General features: G+C 33.1%; 4 protein-coding genes across 6 annotated transcripts; 3 read left to right on the top strand and 1 right to left on the bottom strand.

Moving 5' to 3' along the window:
* Positions 1-455: 455 nt before the first annotated feature.
* Positions 456-4,685, top strand: LOC107934557 (probable E3 ubiquitin-protein ligase BAH1-like). The gene is made up of 6 exons (XM_016867015.2): positions 456-913; positions 2,166-2,410; positions 2,500-2,751; positions 2,841-2,978; positions 3,068-3,126; positions 4,410-4,685. The coding sequence occupies exons 1-6, from the start codon at positions 694-696 to the stop codon at positions 4,513-4,515; spliced, it is 1,020 nt and encodes a 339-aa protein (XP_016722504.1). The 5' UTR covers positions 456-693; the 3' UTR covers positions 4,516-4,685.
* A 959-nt stretch (positions 4,686-5,644) lies between these two features.
* On the top strand, positions 5,645-8,568 carry LOC107934559 (mediator of RNA polymerase II transcription subunit 7a). 2 transcript variants are annotated; one of them, XM_016867019.2, is made up of 6 exons: positions 5,645-5,895; positions 6,293-6,444; positions 6,529-6,598; positions 7,331-7,497; positions 7,605-7,678; positions 8,243-8,568. In XM_016867019.2, the coding sequence occupies exons 2-6, from the start codon at positions 6,310-6,312 to the stop codon at positions 8,301-8,303; spliced, it is 507 nt and encodes a 168-aa protein (XP_016722508.1). In that variant the 5' UTR covers positions 5,645-5,895; positions 6,293-6,309; the 3' UTR covers positions 8,304-8,568. The 2 variants fall into 2 exon arrangements, with proteins under 2 accessions (XP_016722508.1, XP_016722509.1); XM_016867020.2 differs by having other exon boundaries at positions 5,717-5,895; positions 6,279-6,444.
* A 1,925-nt stretch (positions 8,569-10,493) lies between these two features.
* On the top strand, positions 10,494-15,555 carry LOC107934602 (DEAD-box ATP-dependent RNA helicase 37). 2 transcript variants are annotated; one of them, XM_016867077.2, is made up of 7 exons: positions 10,494-10,750; positions 11,004-11,763; positions 11,844-11,927; positions 13,193-13,435; positions 13,594-13,761; positions 13,915-14,028; positions 14,677-15,555. In XM_016867077.2, exons 2-7 carry the CDS (start codon positions 11,017-11,019, stop codon positions 15,157-15,159), a joined length of 1,839 nt encoding a protein of 612 aa, XP_016722566.1. In that variant the 5' UTR covers positions 10,494-10,750; positions 11,004-11,016; the 3' UTR covers positions 15,160-15,555. The 2 variants fall into 2 exon arrangements, with proteins under 2 accessions (XP_016722566.1, XP_016722565.1); XM_016867076.1 differs by having other exon boundaries at positions 10,494-11,763.
* A 1,410-nt stretch (positions 15,556-16,965) lies between these two features.
* On the bottom strand, positions 16,966-17,620 carry LOC107934582 (dirigent protein 22). Its single transcript, XM_016867044.2, has one exon. The coding sequence runs from the start codon at positions 17,583-17,585 to the stop codon at positions 16,998-17,000; it is 588 nt and encodes a 195-aa protein (XP_016722533.1). The 5' UTR covers positions 17,586-17,620; the 3' UTR covers positions 16,966-16,997.
* Positions 17,621-18,325: the final 705 nt, after the last annotated feature.

Below are 18,325 nucleotides of genomic sequence, written 5' to 3'. Positions count from 1 at the left end.
CTTAAAATTTTGTTTTGACACTGCTTGACCCATGATCAATTAGAGTATATGAATTAAATACTCAAAAGTACAAATACGAAATTTAATTTACATCAATACATAAATATATATAGCTTAAAATAAAATAAAAGTCTCTCTACTATTTGAAAATTTGGAATTTAGTCCCTCTAACTATTCACACGATTAAACTTTTTTGTTAAATTCAAGTTTATTATAACACCATTTTTTAATTACATTGCTATCAAGTAAGTATTTTATTTATTTCAAAATATCAGACAAAAAAAAACAAATAATAGTATTAACAATTGATCCTAAAATTTAAATTTTGAAAGTAGAGAACTAAATTCTTAAAAATAAAAGTATAAAGGCTAAATTCTAAATATGCAGAAAGTATAAGGGCTTATGGAAGATTTTAACCAAAACTATATAACCTTTTTCATCTTCAGCAACCCACCACCTTTTTCTTCATTAAAATAAAAAGCAAAAACAACTTTAGAAACCTTCGATTCTCTCTTATCAATAGCACCTTGTTTTCTTTTGGTTGGTGCCCAACGACTCTTTAAAATTCCCACTCAAGCATTGGGTTCCTTTTCATTTTATCAGATCATAAAATTTTTAACTATTTCCCCCCAAAAATTTTCATTTGGATTTCTGGGTTTTTCTTCTTTTGATTGATGATATTGAAGAAAAAAGATGAAATTTGGTGAGACTTTTAAGGAATATTTACGTGGTGATCAAGAATGGTTTTTAGATAAAGTCTCTCATGTTGAATACAAAAGGCTTAAAAAAGTATTGAAAAGTTGCAGAAGGTGTAAAGCATTACATGAGGGTAATAGCACAATAGATCAAACAGATGGTGAACAACAACAAAATCCCACATTTTCTCGATTTTGTCAATGCCAACCTTGCCCAGGTGAGGTTAATTTTTTAATCAATTTCATTGGTATGATGGAATAATGGAGATACGATGGTATTTGTTTATTAATATATATAGATTCCAAAATCTAGCTTATATATAATATATATTTGTGCTTCAGTGAAGATTTAATCTAATCTATTAGCTTAATCTTCTTTTTTGTTTTTTTTCATCGTGGATTTTAGCTGTGCAAATGGTGTGTAAACAATGGAGTAAGAGAATTTTGAAGGCTTTTCTGAAAACTAGTAATTTCCAGTTTTGAGAACTTCTTTTGATACAATGTTTAGGGATAGTGAAAGGTTAAGTTACTCGAGACTCGGGTGTGAGTGTCGGATATAGATATGTATCTAACACGAGTATGGTTAGACTTTTTTGGGGGGTTTTTCATGTATGTAGAGGATCCTTGAAGCTATATCTCCGTATTTGCCTGACAGGAGTTTTGGACATAGGTAGTTCAAGAAAAATGAAGAGTCCGAACAATATAGGGGAATGGTTCTAAACCTGAATCGGTCGAACTAATTGAATTAAGCTTGGGTATTTCTAAAATTTGAGAACTTTGGTTCTTAATATCATCTCTAAAGGATAGCTATATGAACCGGTCGAGTTAAGTTCGGGATTCCGATTTTGAGAACTCTTGTTCTTCCTTTATCCCAAATCGTAAGCATGATTATATGAACTAATTGAGCTAAGTTCGGGTTTCAATTTTGAGAACATTGGTTCTCCCTTTGTTTGAAAATATATCTCACATACCGAGTTAAACTTGGGGCATAGCTCCCATGCTTTGAACTACATGAGTTAAACTTGGGTTTGGTTCTTCCTTTGTCTGAAAGTATAGCTTATAAGCTTAGAACCCAAACATGCCAAATCATATCATAAGCATGACTATATGAACCATCTAAGCTAAGTTCGGGATTCTGATTTTGAGAACTTTGGTTCTTCTTTTGTTTGAAAATATAGCTCACATACTGAGTTGAACTTGGGGTATAGCTCACATGCTTTGAACCGAGTTAAAACTCGGGGTTTTAGTTTTGAGAACTTTGGTTCTTCCTTTGTCTGAAAATATAGCTTATAAGCTTTGAACCCAAATAAGCCAAAGGTCATATTGTAAGCATGATTATATGAACCAACTGAGCTAAGTTCAGGATTTCGACTTTGAGATCAATCATAAATTTTCTTTGCAAAATAATGGCCAGTAGGCTTTCATGGTTTTTTTGGAGAATCTTTTAATGAAATTGTTTACATCTTACAGTGTGTGATCAAATGTTCTTCACCGAATTAATGAGGGAAGCAACAGATATAGCTGGCTGCTTTAGTTCCCGAGTCCGACATCTCCTCCATCTTCACGTCCCCAGAGGGATGCAGCGGTATGTTCTGCGGTTACGCCAATGTTTCAAAAACGACCAACAAGCTTTAGTGGAAGAAGGGCTGATGTTAATCGAGTATATCACGATGAATGCAATCGCCATCCGTAAAATCCTCAAGAAGTATGATAAAGTATGCAACCATTAATCCGTTTTTTCAATCACTTTCCGCATCAAAATAAAGGTCCAAAGATGATTTAATTGATTTTGATCTGTTTTTAGGTACATAGCTCTGCTAATGGGAAGAACTTCAAGTCCAAACTGAGGGCCGAACATTTGGAGCTTTTGCAATCACCATGGCTGATAGAATTAGGAGCTCTTTCGTTGAATTTCAAAGGATCAGATGATGGTGAAGCATTCATTCAGTTTTCCGGCTCGTTTTCGTGCAACCTCGATGAAATGGAACCGGTGATGACGTTGATGCTTCCGCATTCAATAAAGCTGGAATACAACTTAAAGTGTGCTATTTGCTTGGTAAATAAGCTCATAAAATTCAAAGTAAATTTCCCACTTTTTCAATGCAATTTGTTAATATAATTTTTTTTTGGTCCTTTATCTATTAGGAAATTGTTTTCAATCCATATGCTTTGAGTTGTGGTCATCTTTTCTGCAAATCATGTGCTTGCTCAGCCGCTTCTGTGATGATCTTTCAAGGACTTAAAGCCTCGAGTCCGGATTCAAAGTGTCCCATCTGTCGAGAGGTTCGGGTTTTGCTTCGATATACACACACATATATATATGTACGTATGTTTTTTATGTCATAATCTTTTGTTTCTTCTGTCATATGCAGGCTGGAGTTTATGCTAATGCGGTGCACATGCTAGAGCTGGATCTTCTAATTAAGAAAAGGTGGGTGAGCCAAAACTGAAAAAATCCAAGGTTAAAGTATGCCATAAGTCCATGTATTATTCCCAAAATTTTGAATTTAGTCTGTAACTTTATTTTTAGGAATTTAGCCCCTCTACTTTTTTAGATTTCAAAATTTAGGTCCAATTGTTACCACCATTAAATTTTTTGGTGTGACACTTTGGAATAAAAAAAAATACTCACTTAGTAGTCATGTAACTAAAAGAATAACACTGTAATGAACTTGAATTTAAAAAATAATTTTAACAGTGTTAATAATTGGACTTAAATTTTAAAATCTGAAAAATAGAGTGATTGAATTCCTAGAATAAAAGTATAGGGACCGTATTCCCAAATTGGGAAGAGTACAGAGATTGATGGCATATTTTAACCAAAACTTAATTCATTTCTTAGAGAAAATAATAGTACTTGTGAAATTATAAAATCTTTGCATAGAATAAGATACAATTGGATTTTAAAATTTTTAAGTCATTTTAGTTCAAAGTTAATTTCACTTTTTAAGTGATTTCATTTTTGGTTCGAGCCATTTTGGGTTTAGATTGCTTATTCGTTTAATTCAGATTTGATGCTCGGGTTTTTTGGGCCAAGCCATTATGTGTTTGAATCCTGTTTAGGTTGGTCAATTTAGATTAAGGTCATTTCAAGTTACATGTTCATATAGTTTCGGGTTCGAGTCAATTTTGGGTTTCGGTTTGGTTTAACTTGGGTTGAGATTGTTGCCTTTTTATGATCATATCAATTTGAGTTGAGTTTGGGTTATTCGAACCGAGTTCTGAATGGAGTATAATCTCCTAAATATATTTATAAAAAAAGTTAAGCATACCTTATTAAACACGGACTCATATCTCATACTAATTCGAGTTTAGTGAATGTATCGGAATGTGTCCCGGAGGCAGGGGCATAGCCGAAGGGGGCAGGCAGAGGCCTTAGCCCCCTTGGCTAACTGGGAAAATTGCTTTATAGCTCTTCCCCCAAAATTAAAAAATTCAATTCAATCCTTTTTAACCTTTGATTAAATGAAACAAATTATAATTTTAGCATTTTAATACAAGATTTTTAGCTTTGGCCTCTGAGGTTCTATAATTTTATCTTGGTCTACTTAAACAAAATTTTTGGCTTCGCCCTTGCTCGGAGATTCATTTGACGCTTTTCAATCCCTTTTCCTTTTTCTTCCTCCGGCCCACTTCGGCCACCTCGACTCCAATCAAACATCGACAAGTGTAAACTCAATATTTATGTGTATATATATTTTGTGGTGTTTACAGGCACAAAGATTATTGGAAAGAAAGGGCGATTGCAGAACGTGCAGAGATGGTGAAACAATCAAAGGAGTACTGGGAATCTCAAACCAAATATGTGGTGGGCTATTAACTAACATTTTTATTTTTAAAAATGAAGCCAATGATGAATATGCTTAGCTTTCCATTAAGCTATGGAAAACAGAGTTAGGCTTAGCTTAGCTTTAGACGTATTTTGAGTTTTTCAATAATTTTATTGGAATTATTAATTTTTTTTATGAACAAGATTAATTATTGAATGAAGATTGCTGGTTAAGGGTAAGCCAGCTTGTGGTGTAATGACAAAATGTTTTCGACTCGAAACTAAATGTGAGATACATGAGTTATCGGTTGGATCGAGAATTGATTGTAATATTAATCTAAAGAGAGATATCAGATCGGGTAACTTGTGAATCGATACAGATTAATTAAATCAAATTAAAATTAATTGAATCCTCATCGACATCAAACAAAACAAAAAGTTCCATTGAACTTTGATTCTTGGTTTCGTCTTAAAAATTTATTCGATTTATTGACATTTTCTTCGTCTTTCAAGTAATTTATACAAGCAACTAAACTTTTTTCATTCAGTACCATGACATAAAATAATACAGTTTTCCTCCTTTTAGCCTAATTCAATTTACTAGGGTCTCGACTTCTCTAAAATATTTTTTTGGGAATAAGCAAAAGGCAAGAAATTCGGAATTCGATTATCATAAGCTAAAGCCCGAGAAACGAAAATAATAAAATTAAAATCTATCATAAATCCTTGTACTCTTTTTAAAATTAGAATTTAGACTCTACTTTTTAAATTGAATATTTAATAATTTTATATATTTTTTCTTTTATCAAACATTTATACATATACAATATATTATTTTAATGTTTACATTATAGTAATATATATTATTATAGATATAATTTACATTTTGGTCACTAAACTATTAGTAAATTTACGTTTTGGTTAATGAATATTGATCTTTTATACTGATCATTGACTTGTGACTTAGAGCTCTCTAGTCAAACTTTAAAAAACAAAAAAACTTAACAATCAAGTGACTTAAATAAAAAACTTTCAAATAGTTTAGTGATTTAAATGAAAGCTTTTGAATATTTCAATGATTAATTTGTAACTTTTTGAAGTTGAAAGATCAAAACGTAAATTTTTTAATAGTTTAGTGGCCTTGTTATAGTTTACCCAATAAAATAATTAAGATTGGATTTCGAGCTTGGATGGATGAGGCTGCGAAGAGGTCATCAAAATCAAACTAAAATTTTCAAAAATTGCTAAATCAACCCAATAAGATTTAAATTTATAAGAGCAGGTCCAACTTCTTTTCCCTATTAATATAATTACTGTTTCAACTAGTACTTGCAAAGATCCAAGACAAGCCTTCACAACCTTCCATTTTCCGACTTAAAGCTCAGATCAATAACCTCGCCGGCGAGACGCTTTTTCACCGTTGAAATCCAGGTAACTCTTATTTCTCCGGTTGAAACCTGTGCTTCAGCCATTGACGGCGGCGTTTTTTTTTTGCCTTCTGCTTCTTTTTAGTTTAGGTTTTCGAATTGTGTAGAAAACAAAATTTTATAGACATATTTCTTTGTTTATTGTTAACAATTTAACTGAAAATAATGAAAAAAAAGCTTTCCTCAATGTTAATTTTAAGAAATTTGGACATTTTTCCTAAATTGTACTATGGGAGAACTAGATTCAAATTCTGATTATGGCTAATTTTAGGCTTTTTGTTCTTTGGTGTGGTTTGCTTTTGGGGCATTTGTTCAATTTAGAGCTTGCCATCGTGTTTCATCTTCATCTTCTTGTGTTCTCTCTGCAATTTATATTGAATCTTTCAGATATTTGTTTTAAGTGTTAGGCTGACTAGAGATGGCAACAGCTACATATCCACCACCGCCACCGTTTTACAGGCTCTACAAAGATTACTTACAAAACCCTAAATCAGCACCGGAGCCTCCGCCGCCTATTGAAGGCACTTACGTTTGCTTTGGTGGCAACTATACCGTCAGTTTCTTTTTTTCTCCATTTTTATTTGTAAATTACTTATTACCATTAGTAAATTATTTATGTTGTTTCTTTTGGATGTAGACCGATGATGTGCTTCCGAGTTTGGAAGATCAAGGGGTTCGCCAACTCTACCCCAAAGGACCTAATATTGGTAATTTCTATATCTTGCTTATCGATTTTATGAATTGTAAAATGGAATTCGTTTTAGCATGCTTTGTTCATGGTTGCTTTCTGGTTGTAGGTGGGTAAAAGTACCATGAATGTCTTCGTATTAGGAGTCAGATTGCATTTTGCCTCTTTTACTAAAAAAAATGTATAAATTAGTCCCTGGATATTGCCCTTTCTGTTGAAATTTTCATCTATTTCTACGGTTAAAAACTGATGTGGTTGATATTATAACTAGAAAGTTATACCAGGTGTATAGGGACCAATTTTTAAGAGTAGAAATTGATGAAATTTTTAACTAAAGGATCAATTTGCTCTTTGATCTAACGTAGAGATTAATTTGCTCATTTTTTGAGTTGAGGGGGGGGGGCAAAATGCAATCCTACTCTTAGTATAAGGACCTCAATGGTATTTTTACCATTGTAGGTGATTTTTTAAGCTTAATTGGGCTAAATTAATATTTTCACTATCTGTTTTTGAAAGGAGTCTTTTGGGTATTCAGACAGTATAAATTAGTGATGAGAATATGTTTGAGTGTAATCTAATTTCATGGAGTGGAAATTAGGAGATATTTTTTTAGTGAATTTTAGTTCAGTTTATGATTAATATGTCTTTGCCACGGGTTCATGTGGTTATAGAACGGTTGCATAATTGAATTCTCTGATAAAATTTTCACTTTGCTGATATACTTACTGAAGAACATTTTGACCACTTTTAGATTTCAAGAAGGAATTGAGGTCGCTTAACAGAGAATTGCAACTACATATTTTGGAGCTCGCAGATGTTCTCGTCGAGAGACCATCACAATACGCTAGACAAGTGGAGGAGATATCTCTCATATTCAAGAACTTGCACCACTTGCTGAATTCGTTGCGCCCCCATCAGGTAAAAGAAAAACATTATCGCATTATCTCGACTTCTTTTGTTCTGCTTGGTAAATGCTTTTGAATCCATTCGGTTCTATGTTTGTTTTTTGTTTATTGTTTATGCAGGCTAGAGCAACACTAATTCACATTCTAGAACTTCAGATACAACGGCGTAAAGAAGCTCTGGAGGATATTAAGAGGTATGTTCCTAAAAATATTGGAGACGCTGCTCCCAACTAATTTTTCTGCTGAAAGAGAATGATTTGTTCTTTGAGCATGCTTTGAAGAATATATGAAATATGATCATTTATGCCAATGATATTGGTTAATGGCTTAGGATGAAATTGAATCTTCTCATTTTTATCCCCTTCCTCGTTCACTAGGGCCAGTTTATCATGTTATTTATCACATTCCCACTAAAATTCTCCGATGTCATGCATGTATTAGAGATAATGATTAATGGCCTAGGATGAAATCGAATCTTCTTGCGTGTCTTTGTTTCCCTTTTCACTTGCTCACTAGGGGGAATTTTTACTCCCGAGAATGTAGAAGAGTGCATGTCCCTTGCACCGGAGACAAAGGACATTCCTCTCAGAATTCTCATAAGGTTTTCATTGTCACTGCCTAAATATCCTTAAATTTCAACTGGTTCTTGTATTAATAGCCATCCTGTGCAAGTTCACTATTTCTTACATCTACAGATACGGTTAGCAAAATTACGGAATTTACTTGCATAGTTCAACTTTGTTTTGTTGTTTGTCCAGGAGGCGAGAAGAAGCACGAAGACTACTCAAGGAATCGCTCGGGACCTTAGATGGACAGTAGCATTTCGAGTTTGAGCTGTAATTTCAAATCACTTCCTTATAAGGTCGATTCCGTAAACCGAACTAACATTTCTCATGAATCCTACTAGTTTGAAATAGATCCAGTGTTTGTAGTTAAAAAGCTTCATATTCTCCCAACTTGAGTTAGTTTAGTTTTTGTATTAATGTGAAATTTGTATCTGTTTATATTGAAATCACTTGCAGACAAAAGATCTGGTATTCTGATAACATTTCCTTGATCAGTTTAGTTTTTTATTTCACTGTTAGTACATGGTTGTCGGTTCTGTACCAGTAGCTCACTGTTTCGACCCTAAGCCAATACCAAGTATTCTGTGTTTTATTTTGGTCAAAATTTAGGTGTGTTTTGATTCGTTTTAGTCAAGATTTTAGTATTTAAAACTAGATTTTAATATTATCTTAATAATTTTTTATTAATATATTGGTATACATACAACTTAGTACCCACTGCGAAGAAGGGATCGAGTTTGGATCTTGGGAAGAGATTTATAGAAAACAATATTATTGGTTGTTGGAACCAAGATGGAATGGTTGGTTGGATCAATTGGATTAAGAACAAATGATTGGTATGTCAATCCGAACTAAGAGTTGAACTGGTTTTGAACTGACTTTTGAGGGAATCACTTAGAGCTGATTAAATTGAGTTAAAAATTTGATTGAGTCAGTAATTGAATTGATTTTTTTTTTGTGAAATTTTATGAACTTATTTAATTAAAATTAGACTGATAGATAGAATCGGTCAAACCGAGAATAATATTGTAATAAGAACTTTTAATACTAAAAGTTATCAAAAGATTAGGGAACAAACCAACATTCTTTTGTAGAAAAGGTGAAAAAAATTTTTAAAAAATTAGTGAAACACATTCAAAAAAAGCCTTTCCAAACAAAAATTATGACGAAAACTAAATATCAACGAAAATTCGTTGGAATTAATTCTCTGTTTGATATTAAAATCAAAATTAAATAATAAAAATACCCATATAAGATAGTAATACTATTGCCTAATAATTTTATTATTTATCATCTAATTCTAATTTTAGTCCCTTATGTTCTTTTTAAGAATTTAAATTATGATAATTTTGATTAACATCTAGAATTATTACAGGTAAAATTAAACATTACAAAACATGAATCGGACATAATTTGCCTAAATTAGAATAACTTTGAATGAGACCCATGTATACCGAGATTTAATGTGGCAAGATTTAAGTCAGAATAAATCTGAACAATATCTACACATAATTTACATAAGGTGACACTGGAACTTAACCACTAAAAATCCGAAATCTTAATTTTTGTTTACTATAACAAGGCATCATTAACTTTATTCTCCTTTCGTTAAAATTTTAGAATTCCACATGGTTGGATCAATCTACTTCTATAATATTTTTTAAATAGTTAATTGATAAAAAATAGATGTTTCCCTTAAAGTAATGACATACATATCTTTTACTGTTATTTATTCATTTATATAGTTAGAATTATGTTGAGTTTACATATTATCTTGAGGTGCTTATGGTCGGGTTGAGGTTAAAAATGATATTAATATATTTTATGTTTGTTTAAGTTCTGCTTGACTCGAAATATGAATTTAAAATTTTGCCCAAACTTGCAAAAGACTAACCCAAATCCATTTTAAGCATGTCTATTTTCTTTAAAAATATATATATTTATATTATATTATATTATTTTAAGCTTTAATAAATTTATACATTTTTTATTAATTAAAATTTTTTATATAGTTATCTTAATATTATTTTAATGTTTACTTAGAGTAGTATTATACATTTAGTATAGGTTTATTTTTTTTAATGTGTTCTAAATTACATAATATAAAGTATCATGAACATAAAAACAGGTCAGGCTCGGCCCATATTTTAAACGAGTTTAATTTTATTGCCGAAGCTTGTTTTTTGGGCTTAATACTTTTACCCAAACTCTCCCAAATTTTGATCAGGCCTTTGGGCTTAGACGGATAGCCCGACCTATGAATAGATTTAATATCATCAAATAGAAAATTAAATTATTTCAAGTTAAAGGATTAAGTTTTGAATTTCAGCAAAATAAAAGGACTAAAATAAAATAGAACTTAATTTATTTAAGTCTCCAACGGGCAACAGCCCGTTATGGAGGGTGAATTTTTTTTTATATAATTATAACTCAAGCCACCAAATTCTACGGTCACCAAACTATCTTCCGTAGATTTTTTCTCACACTCTCCTTACAAAATCTGTACGCAACATAAAAAATACGCAAGAGAAAATCCAAAGAAAAGAAAAGAAAAGAAAAAACCAAGAAAGAAAAAATTAGGCTTTTGATTTGATTTTGTTTGTTTGTTTTTTTTTTCGAACACCATAAAGTAGCACCATCCCCCCACAAAAAAGAGAAAAAAAATACTGACCCCATTTTCCCAAAGGAAATTCGAACAAGGTTTCTGCTGTTTCTCTCATTCATCTCTCAATTCCCATTCATTCTCTTTAAATTTGTGTTTTCCTGATATTTTTAATGTTTGTCGAGTTTGGGTTATTTATGTTCTTTGTTAACGTGGTTTAAATTGTGTTTGATTGGATTTTATCTATAAAAAAAAGGAGAGGATAAGATGGCATTGTAAAGGATTTGAAATTTTGGGTTTTTGTTTTTGTTTGATTAGGGTTTTTATAGGACTTTTTTGGGTTTTTTTTAGGGTTTGGGAAACTATGAGAACTTCATGGGCGGATTCTGTGTCAAATTCTGCAGCTGAAATTGCAATTTCGGACAAAAATTCATTACCTTGTCCTACTCGTTCCACTTATGTCCCTCCCCACCTTCGTAGCGGTTCAATTTCCGACCTGTCAGGTCCGGTTACCGGGACCAATGGCGGGTCCCGTTGGACCGGCAGTGATGGTGGAGGGACAAAGCCTGAACTCAGGCGTCAAGGACAGGCGAATAGTTATGCTACAGCCGGACGAGATGCCGCTGCCGGTGGTGGTGGTGGTGGTGGTCGGAATAATAGAAGTGGAGGTTGGGATAGGAGAGAAAGGGAAGTAAACCCATTTGGTAATGATGATAAAATTTATGATATAAAACAAAATTTTAGTGAACAAGAGAATTCCGGTATCAATTTTGATGCATACGAAGATATTCCAGTGGAAGTTAGTGGTGAAAATGTACCACCGCCTGTAAATACTTTTGCCGAGATAGATTTAGGTGAAATTTTGAATCAAAACATTAGGAGGTGCAAGTATGTGAAACCGACTCCGGTACAACGTCACGCTATCCCTATAGCATTAGCAGGTAAAGATTTAATGGCTTGTGCTCAAACTGGGTCAGGGAAGACGGCTGCATTTTGTTTTCCTATTATTAGTGGAATTATGCGAGAGCTGTATGCACAAAGATCGCATGTAGGACGAACTGTTTACCCTCTTGGTCTTATTTTATCTCCTACGAGGGAACTTTCTTGTCAGGTGTGTGTGATTGTTAAGAACATGTAATTTCTTTGAATGGTTTAATATGTTTTGTTCTGATAATAATACTCCATTTTCAGATACATGATGAGGCCAAAAAATTCTCGTATCAAACTGGCGTCAAGGTGGTTGTTGCTTATGGAGGAGCACCGATTAACCAGCAGGTTCTTATTACATCGATTTAAGTTTTGCAAATCCTTCTTACTCTATATTATGTGATGCATTTAGTTCTATTAACCATGTCTCATGCTAAACCGATCCATTTTTCTTTGTTATATCTATTTGTACTATGAATTTGATCCGTTATATTTGGCATTTATCATGGTAATGGAATTGTTTTACAATATATTCTCCTTGGAGGATGTGATTTAAGTTTTGCAAATCCTTCTTAGTCTATATTACGTGATGCATGTAGTTCTATTAACCATGTCTCATGCTAAACCGATCCATTTTTCTTTGTTATATCTATTTGTACTACGAATTTGATCCGTTATATCTGGCATTTATCATGGTAATGGAATTGTTTTACAATATGTTCTCCTCTGAGGATGTGATTTATTGAATTGCGCTAATGGAATTGTTTTACAATATGTGTCCGACACCGGTATGTTCAAATTCTTTTTAAAGCTTTTACATGTATTTGGAGGGTTATATCCACATAACAATGTATGGATATACACTGGACAACTTATGTCCAAATATACATCAGACATGAGTGTTGGAATTGAGTACTTAAAAGAAAAATGAAGAGCCAGTGCAACATAGGTCTTACACAAAGGAAACTTGATTTATGTCTTATATGTAGTCACGTTCTCGGTATTCTTAACTTTTTGTTTTAATGGGATTTTTTTTATATCTTCGGTGACTTTTGCCTTGTTGGTCCCCTTGCAAACCAATGGCTAGATATACGCTGTACATGCCAATGTCCAAATATACATCAGACATGAGTGTTGGAATTGAATACTTAAAAGAAAAATGAAGAGCCAGTGCAACATAGGTCTTACACAAAGGAAACTTGATTTATGTCTTATATGTAGTCACGTTCTCGGTAGTCTTAACTTTTTGTTTTAATGGGATTTTTTTTATATCTTCGGTGACTTTTGCCTTGTTGGTCCCCTTGCAAACCAATGTCTAGATATACGCTGTACATGCCAATGTCCAAATATACGTTGGACACGAGTGTTGGAATTGGGTGCTTAAAAGAAAAATGAAGAGCCAGAGTAACATAGGTCTTACACAAAGGAAACTTGATTTATGTTTTATATCTAGTCGTGTTCTCGGCCTTCTTAACTTATGTTTTAATGGGATTTTTGTTATATCTCTGGTGACTTTCGGCTTGTTGTGGTCTCCTCGCAAACCCGTACCTTCCTGACTTTTAATTGTTGCCCTTTTATTTTGTTTGTTCACTAATGTTTTGTTCCGTACTTAGTTGCGGGAGCTAGAGAGAGGAGTTGATATACTCGTGGCAACGCCAGGACGATTGGTTGATTTGCTAGAGAGGGCCCGAGTGTCATTGCAAGCGGTTAGGTACTTGGCCCTCGACGAGGCGGATCGCATGCTTGATATGGGTTTTGAGCCACAAATTAGGAAGATAGTGGAACAAATGAATATGCCTAATCGGGGTGTGAGACAGACAATGTTGTTCAGTGCCACTTTTCCAAGAGAGATACAGGTTGGCTTCTTTGTTGATTCCCGTTTTATCAGTTGTTTGAGTATCCAAGCTGTATTTTTCGATATATTCCACTTGTGTGTTTAACACTTATAGTTGGAAAATGTTCTTTCTTCTTGCTTTAAATCACATAATTCTTTTGTAAATTGGTTACTTTGCAGAGACTTGCTTCCGATTTTCTTTCGAACCACATATTCTTGGCTGTTGGGAGGGTCGGCTCAAGTACCGATTTGATTGTTCAAAGGGTTGAATTTGTTCTCGAGTCTGATAAAAGAAGCCATCTCATGGATCTTCTACATGCACAGAGGGAAAATGGAAATCATGGAAAGGTAATTCGAGACTATTCTGTATGGACTTCCTTATTGAAAGTTCCTTTTATCCATACATCTTTGGATTGAAGATAGTTACCGCTTCCTTGATATATTTGTTTCGATTAATATTTACTGTCTCGGGTGCTAATTCAGGTATCTTTGAATTTGCAGCAAGCTTTGACATTAGTTTTCGTGGAGACTAAAAAAGGAGCCGATTCATTGGAACACTGGCTCTGCATGAATGGATTCCCATCAACGACCATTCATGGTGATAGGACTCAACAGGTAGTTGTTTAGAAATAAATATACTAAATAAAATCGAAAGAATAAGGTCTTTGTAGTTAGATGAATGATATACTTGTTCTTTTAACTACTGTGTTGCTTGATGCGATAACGTTCATGTTTTTCTTGATTGATATGATAAACTCGTCATAATTTTCTTTTTTTTTCCCCTATGTTACATGCAAGTCTTATTTTCTCTATTGAGCATTGCTTCCAGTTATTTGGACTCGGGTTTGAGTGTTGGATACAAGTATGTACCAACCATGGGTTTGATCAACTCCTTTTTAAGTTTTTTCATGTATGTAGAAGATCCTTAAGAGGGTCGTATCTGCATACCCTTGTTTGGATTCACATCGAACATGGGTTTCCCGTACGGTTACTTAAAGAAGAATAGAGAATCGGAGCAATATAGCTTGAGCAGCCTGAGCTATGAGAGTTCACACACGTATTTCGCTTTTCCTTGCTGCTGACTTAAGATACTAGCATCTAGAGGGGGCTGCTAACTTTCTTTGTTCGATTTAGTTTGGTTTACGAAAAAAAATTATTGCATCCACTTTTTTTAGTTGAAATTTGTTCCGAATGTGTTGCTTTACCTTCGTTTGGCTGGCACATATCTTTACATGAATGCCACGGGTTTGTTTGTATATGCAGGAAAGGGAACTAGCATTGAGATCTTTCAAGAGTGGAAAGACCCCGATTCTAGTAGCAACTGATGTGGCTGCTCGTGGTCTTGATATACCCCATGTAGCTCATGTTGTCAACTTCGATCTTCCCAATGACATCGACGATTATGTCCATCGAATTGGAAGGACCGGACGTGCTGGTAAAACTGGGTTAGCCACCGCATTCTTTAACGAAAGTAATTTATCACTAGCAAGACCACTAGCCGAGCTAATGCAAGAAGCAAGTCAAGAAGTACCTGCATGGCTCACCCATTATGCATCCCGAGCGCCTTATGGTGGTAACAAGAACCGACGATCCGGTGGGCGTTTCGGTGGGTCTGATTTCAGGCGAGAGGAATCAATTGGTAAAAACCTAGATTACTACAGCGGAGGAAATAGTGGTAATGCATGCGAAGGTCTGGTTGATATCGCTGGAGGATACGCACCAGGTGTGACTAGTGCATGGGATTAGCCCGCCCCCTTGCTTTGGATCACTTTTTTCATTTTTCTCGAGTATGTATATATGTGTATATATATTTTCCATCAGTTTTCGAAGATTATTTTCTCTGTTTTCACTATTTCCGTTCGCAAGGGTTCTACGATTGATGTTGGCTTGGGAATTGGGAAGGTGGCCCTAGGAAACTAACCATTTACCCGACCTCCATAACACAAGTTTGTCGTTGTCCCTAGGGGGGAGAGGGTAATATATGAAACTAACCTGTTTTAGGCTTGGGACGCATTGGCATCGGCATGTTTGCTCGGTTCGATGAAATGTACATAGCTAAGATCCTAGGATGCAAAAGTTGCATGGAAAAATATATTTGCAACCGAACTAGGGTGATTATGTAACATATGGCATATTGCATTATTTTCATTTGTTTATATTTAATTAATGAATTCATCTTCATGTTCTATGGAAAAAAAATTGTAATTAATCTTAATTTAATAGAAAAAAAATTAATAATATTAAGACTTAAATTTTAAAATATTTTGAAAAGTATAAAGGCTTTTATCATATACTTTTCTGCATTTGATTTTTTTTATTTAGATGGGTAATGCATAATTTCTTTTATTCTATGTTTTCTGTATGATTTTTACATAATTTAAATGTTTGAATTCAGGAAAAAAAATGTTTTTTAAGTAATTTTTTTATAATATTATACTTTTAATCATATTTTATACTAATATTTGTTAGAAAAATGATCAAATTAATTTGTTAAAAATTTCATTATTCAGAAAAATTAAATTGTTTTGTAAGTAATTTTTTTATAATATGATACTTAATCATATTTTATAATAAAATTTGTTAGAAAAAATGAAATTAATTTATTTAAATTTTCTATGAAAAAAAATCGCAATTAATCTGAATTTAATAGAAATTTTTTTAACAATATTAACAGTTAAACTTTAATTTTAAATTTTTAAAGAGATATTATCATATTTTAACCTAAACTTGGTTCATATTAGATTTATATTTTTTTCTGTATTTTATTTTTTTTATTTAGATAGGTAATACATAATTTCTTTTATTTTTATGTTTTCTGTATCAATTTTACATAATTTAAATGTTTGAATTCAGAAAAAAAAATTGTGTTTTAAGTATTTTTTTTATAATATGATACTTAATCATCATATTTTATACTAAAATTTGTTAGAAAAAATGATCAAATTAATTCTTTTAAATTTTCATTATAGAAAAAAGATGATGTATAATCATATTTGATATTTAAAATTTGATTATGCATGCACGTAAAATAAACTTTAAAATTCTTTTACCAAGTCATGAAAAAATATGAGTTAGGGTTTTTTTTTTCGTTAAGGACAAAACCGATATTTTGTATGTCAAAGTACTATGGAGTTCTTTGAACTAGTGATCGGACCCTCTACTAAAAAATTAGACAAGTTAATCCCTATATATGCAAATCGGTTTTGTTAAAATTTTTATCCAATTTTACTCTTAAAAATTGGTCCTTATATGCAAGAATAATGTATACATGACACGCCACCTATAGTTGTTTGATTATTCCAACGGTTAATCAGTTAAAATTCATAAAAAATTAAAAATAAAATATTAAAAAAAAGTATAAAACTGATACAATTGTGAATTCAACTAGTTGAAAGCAATTCACTATTAAACGAGATCAATCTTTTTATTCGAATCAATATATCGATCGATTTTTTATCCAAGTAATCAGTCGAGTCTAATTCCTACTACCATGATTTCAAGTATAAATTAGTGTATATATAGTAAAATTAGGAGATGGTTTTAAAAAAAAAATAAAAAGCAAACAAATTACCTCATTAATTTCATTAATAATGAAAAACATAAACATTATATTCAACAACAGCATTCCCAGTCTTTAAATCAAATGCATGAGTCCTTGCTTCAGCATATCCACGAGCAAACCTAAAAACCCCACTACCACCGATCACCGGCATCTCTCTCACGGCTGAAAACACTGGATTCCGCCCCATAACACCAAGACTACTCCCATTATATTTCCCTTCCATAAAAGCAAAGTTATACGCCATTAACAAGCTAGCTTCCGTTTTTGACGTCAAAGCATAAATCCCTTGTGCTTTTCCCACCATCTTCGACCCAATATCCGGGCTCACCGTCAAAGGGTCGTCGATCACCGCCACCGCTCCGAACGGTGAAGTCTCCGTCGTCGTTTTTGCTTTGGCCACGCGGACGGCGGTTGCGTTTTCACCGGCGACGATGTCGTGGAAGTAGAAATGGAGGTGGCTTAGTTTCTCTTTTTTTTTCAACCCCAATGACGACGGCGAGAGGTGTCGAGAGAAAGTGTTTGGTTCTAAGGCGGCTAAGGATGAAATTAATGAGAAGAGTGTAAGGAGGAAGGCTGCGGTGCAGGGGAGTTTTGGGTGGTTCTCCGCCATGGTTTGTGGTGGTGAAAAGCTTGTGAAGTTGAAATATAAATAGCTTGTACATGATATATAATTATATTATTTTTCTACGCTTTATATTTTGACTTGTTGATTAGTTAGTTGTGCCTAATAAATCACGATATAGAAATTTGGTAAGATTTCTTCTTCTTCTTTCATTTTCAATTGGTTTAGGTTGTTTGTTTTTGGTTGAATTGGTTTTGTTAAGAATGAATTTTAGGTTACTCATTAAATTATTAGTAAATTTACATTTTAGCCACTCAATTTTAAAATATTATAAAATGGTCATTGTCTCGTTGAACTATTCGACCAGTTTAACTGGGCTATTAAGCCACTGAACTATTAAGTCACAAGATTATTAAGATTTCTTTTTTAAACAATAAATGTTTGGCTAGTTAATTCCAAGCGACGATTCGACGATTGGTATTGTGGATCAGTACCCATCAAGTAGAAGAACATACGTTCGGTACAAGTTGATCTGATGATTAATGCCGAAGATTTGAGAAGAAAGTTATTTGAATTTTAATTCACAGATTCATGACGTTCAAAGATGTTCTATGAAAAAAAATTGAATTGTAGAAGAGAAGGGGAAGAAAAGTTTTCGATTGGTATAGGTGGTGTGAACGGAGAAGGCCATACAATAACAATTTTAACAACCTAGTCACTTGAAAGAAAATTTCCGAATAATTTAGTGACCAGTTTATAATTTTTTGAAGTTAAATAAACAAAATATA

Source organism: Gossypium hirsutum, chromosome D11, assembly GCF_007990345.1.
Source record: "Gossypium hirsutum isolate 1008001.06 chromosome D11, Gossypium_hirsutum_v2.1, whole genome shotgun sequence".
Classification (NCBI taxonomy): Eukaryota; Viridiplantae; Streptophyta; class Magnoliopsida; order Malvales; family Malvaceae; genus Gossypium; species Gossypium hirsutum.
The sequence above is the reverse complement of the archived record's forward strand: the minus strand, read 5'-3'. Positions and strand labels throughout refer to the sequence as shown.

Coding starts and splice junctions, on each gene's coding strand:
- LOC107934557 (XM_016867015.2), top strand. CDS start 694: ATGAAATTTGGTGAGACTTTTAAGGAATATTTACGTGGTGATCAAGAA. Junction 914..2,165: donor TCAATGCCAACCTTGCCCAG/GTGAGGTTAATT, acceptor TACATCTTACAG/TGTGTGATCAAATGTTCTTC. Junction 2,411..2,499: donor TCCTCAAGAAGTATGATAAA/GTATGCAACCAT, acceptor ATCTGTTTTTAG/GTACATAGCTCTGCTAATGG.
- LOC107934559 (XM_016867019.2), top strand. CDS start 6,310: ATGGCAACAGCTACATATCCACCACCGCCACCGTTTTACAGGCTCTAC. Junction 6,599..7,330: donor CCCCAAAGGACCTAATATTG/GTAATTTCTATA, acceptor GACCACTTTTAG/ATTTCAAGAAGGAATTGAGG. Junction 7,498..7,604: donor ATTCGTTGCGCCCCCATCAG/GTAAAAGAAAAA, acceptor TTGTTTATGCAG/GCTAGAGCAACACTAATTCA.
- LOC107934602 (XM_016867077.2), top strand. CDS start 11,017: ATGAGAACTTCATGGGCGGATTCTGTGTCAAATTCTGCAGCTGAAATT. Junction 11,764..11,843: donor CGAGGGAACTTTCTTGTCAG/GTGTGTGTGATT, acceptor CTCCATTTTCAG/ATACATGATGAGGCCAAAAA. Junction 11,928..13,192: donor GAGCACCGATTAACCAGCAG/GTTCTTATTACA, acceptor TTCCGTACTTAG/TTGCGGGAGCTAGAGAGAGG.
- LOC107934582 (XM_016867044.2), bottom strand. CDS start 17,585: ATGGCGGAGAACCACCCAAAACTCCCCTGCACCGCAGCCTTCCTCCTT.